A 1,959-nucleotide genomic window follows, 5' to 3' on the forward strand; every position below is an offset into this window, starting at 1 on the left:
ATGCAGAAGAATGTGGGGAAGAAGAAAACGGAAATCGCTATGCTTTCACATGGTGACTTCTGTTTTCTTCTTCCCCGTATTCTTCTGCATTTCAGCTTTACCGGAATGCTTTGTTCTTTCTCGAGTTATCGTGCGGACAGACAAACAAACAGAATGGAACTTTTCTGGTCAGTGGAGTAATGGGCTTCGCTAATCGCTCAGCCAACAAACGTGAAGAGTGTCTGAACGGAGTTGTCTGCGTAGCGAGGTGAAGCTGGCAACTTCGTTCGTAGGAAGAGCCGGCCCACTTGTTTTGATTTGGACAGCCCCCTCCACTCGCCTGCGCGCCCACGCACCGCTTCCCCCTCCCTGATGTGAGGGGTCGAGAGCGCAGCGCCACAGGCGCAGTGCTGGTCCGACCATGGCAGCGCACGGGTCCCCAGCGACAGAAGTTGACGTCGTAACAGCGGCCTTGAAGGAGATCGCGGCAAGGCGAGGCGTCACAAGGCCTAGGTAAGCTCGTACCATGTATAGTTGTCCCAGCCAAACTTCTCGACTGAGGCGACGCGTCTTTAGCCCATATCTCGGTCAGTTTTTGAGCTAGAAGCCTAGGACTTGGTGACGTCTTAGGCCTGTATAAGACGCAACTTTTAGGGCAAACAGAGCCATCCTAGCTCTTCTGTAGCTTTCAGAAAGGCGGCACCGCAACGGTCGCCCAATCAAGAAGTTTGTCTGGGACGACTACCAGCTATATGTACGCCAGACCACGTCTCGCGTAACAGGCTTCGTGATGTCTCACGAAACACTGTTACGCTGCGACGCGCCCGGGGCACGTATTGCTAGGCCTGCGGCGCTGACACCCGAGACGAGTTAATGAGAGGGTATTCGGGAACAGGGCCTTCCGGCCCCGAAATTTGATATACTTACAGCATTTGTTGGGGACTTATTACTCTAAAATAGGGTATTCCAATGGAGCGCGGAGCAGAAGCAAGAAGAACAAAAACGGAAGGTGGAAAGGCGCCCGCACTCCTCCTCGCCTGCCTCACTCCTCCCCGGGCGCTCCCCCACTCCGTCTAGTAGAGGAGAGGGGGACGGCGCGGGCGCCTTTCCACGTTCCGTTTTTGTAGTTCTTGCTTCCGCTCCGCGCTTCATTGGAATACCCTATTAGCGACATGAAACATGAAACTTCTGCTGTTCCATAACGGTTTTCATTAAAGGTTCGAATTTTGACAGATTGTTATGTAAAAACAATGTTTTAGTGATACTAAATAATATAGGGACCCTTGAGCCTAAAGGAGGGTGTGTGTGGTTCGACGTCAACTGTGTTTTAGTATTACTTCCTGCACAATTTTTCAATATAAGGCCTCTCTTACGACTTAATAGACCATTTAGTCGTTTTAACCTTATTTTTGCCAAGAAATGCCTCCTAGCATCCAAACGGTACGAGATAGAGCAAAACGGACGAAATTTTCGGCCGGAGATTCTACTTTCACGAGTTATCGCTTAGGAACCCCTATAATCGAGGGGTGCCCAACTCGAAAACATCGTGTACACCTGATTACCAAAAATCGACGATTACCAAGGATTACCAGAGATTACCGAGGATTACCGGGGATTACCTATGATTACCAAGAGTTTCCGAAGATTACCATTGACAAAAGATTACCAAAGATTGCCATCCATTACCACTGATTACCAGTGATTACCAAAGATTACCAGTGATTCCCAAAGATTACCAGTAATTACCAAAGATTACCAGTGATTCCCAAAGACTACCAGTGATTTCCAAAGATTTCTAGGAATTTCCTTGCTGGATTACTGAGTGGTTACCAAAGATTACCTGGTGATTACCGACGATTACCTGTTGATTACTTACGATTACCTAGTGATTACCATGGATTACCGGCGATTACCCTGGATTACCTGTGATTACCAAGGATTACCGGCGATTACCAAGGATTACCGGCGATTACCAAGGAT

General features: G+C 48.5%; 1 protein-coding gene across 1 annotated transcript in view; it reads left to right on the forward strand.

Moving 5' to 3' along the window:
• Window positions 1-327: 327 nt before the first annotated feature.
• Window positions 328-1,959, forward strand: part of LOC113214995 (uncharacterized) — a gene marked incomplete in the record, with an annotated part of 51,733 nt that continues 50,101 nt past the window's right edge. Inside the window, 1 exon segment of the mRNA XM_052273209.1 lies at window positions 328-492. Coding sequence (XP_052129169.1) covers window positions 401-492 — 92 coding nt within the window.

The sequence above is a fragment of the Frankliniella occidentalis genome, unplaced genomic scaffold, assembly GCF_000697945.3.
Source record: "Frankliniella occidentalis isolate FOCC.00 unplaced genomic scaffold, Focc_3.1 Scaffold254, whole genome shotgun sequence".
In the NCBI taxonomy this organism is placed as follows: Eukaryota; Metazoa; Arthropoda; class Insecta; order Thysanoptera; family Thripidae; genus Frankliniella; species Frankliniella occidentalis.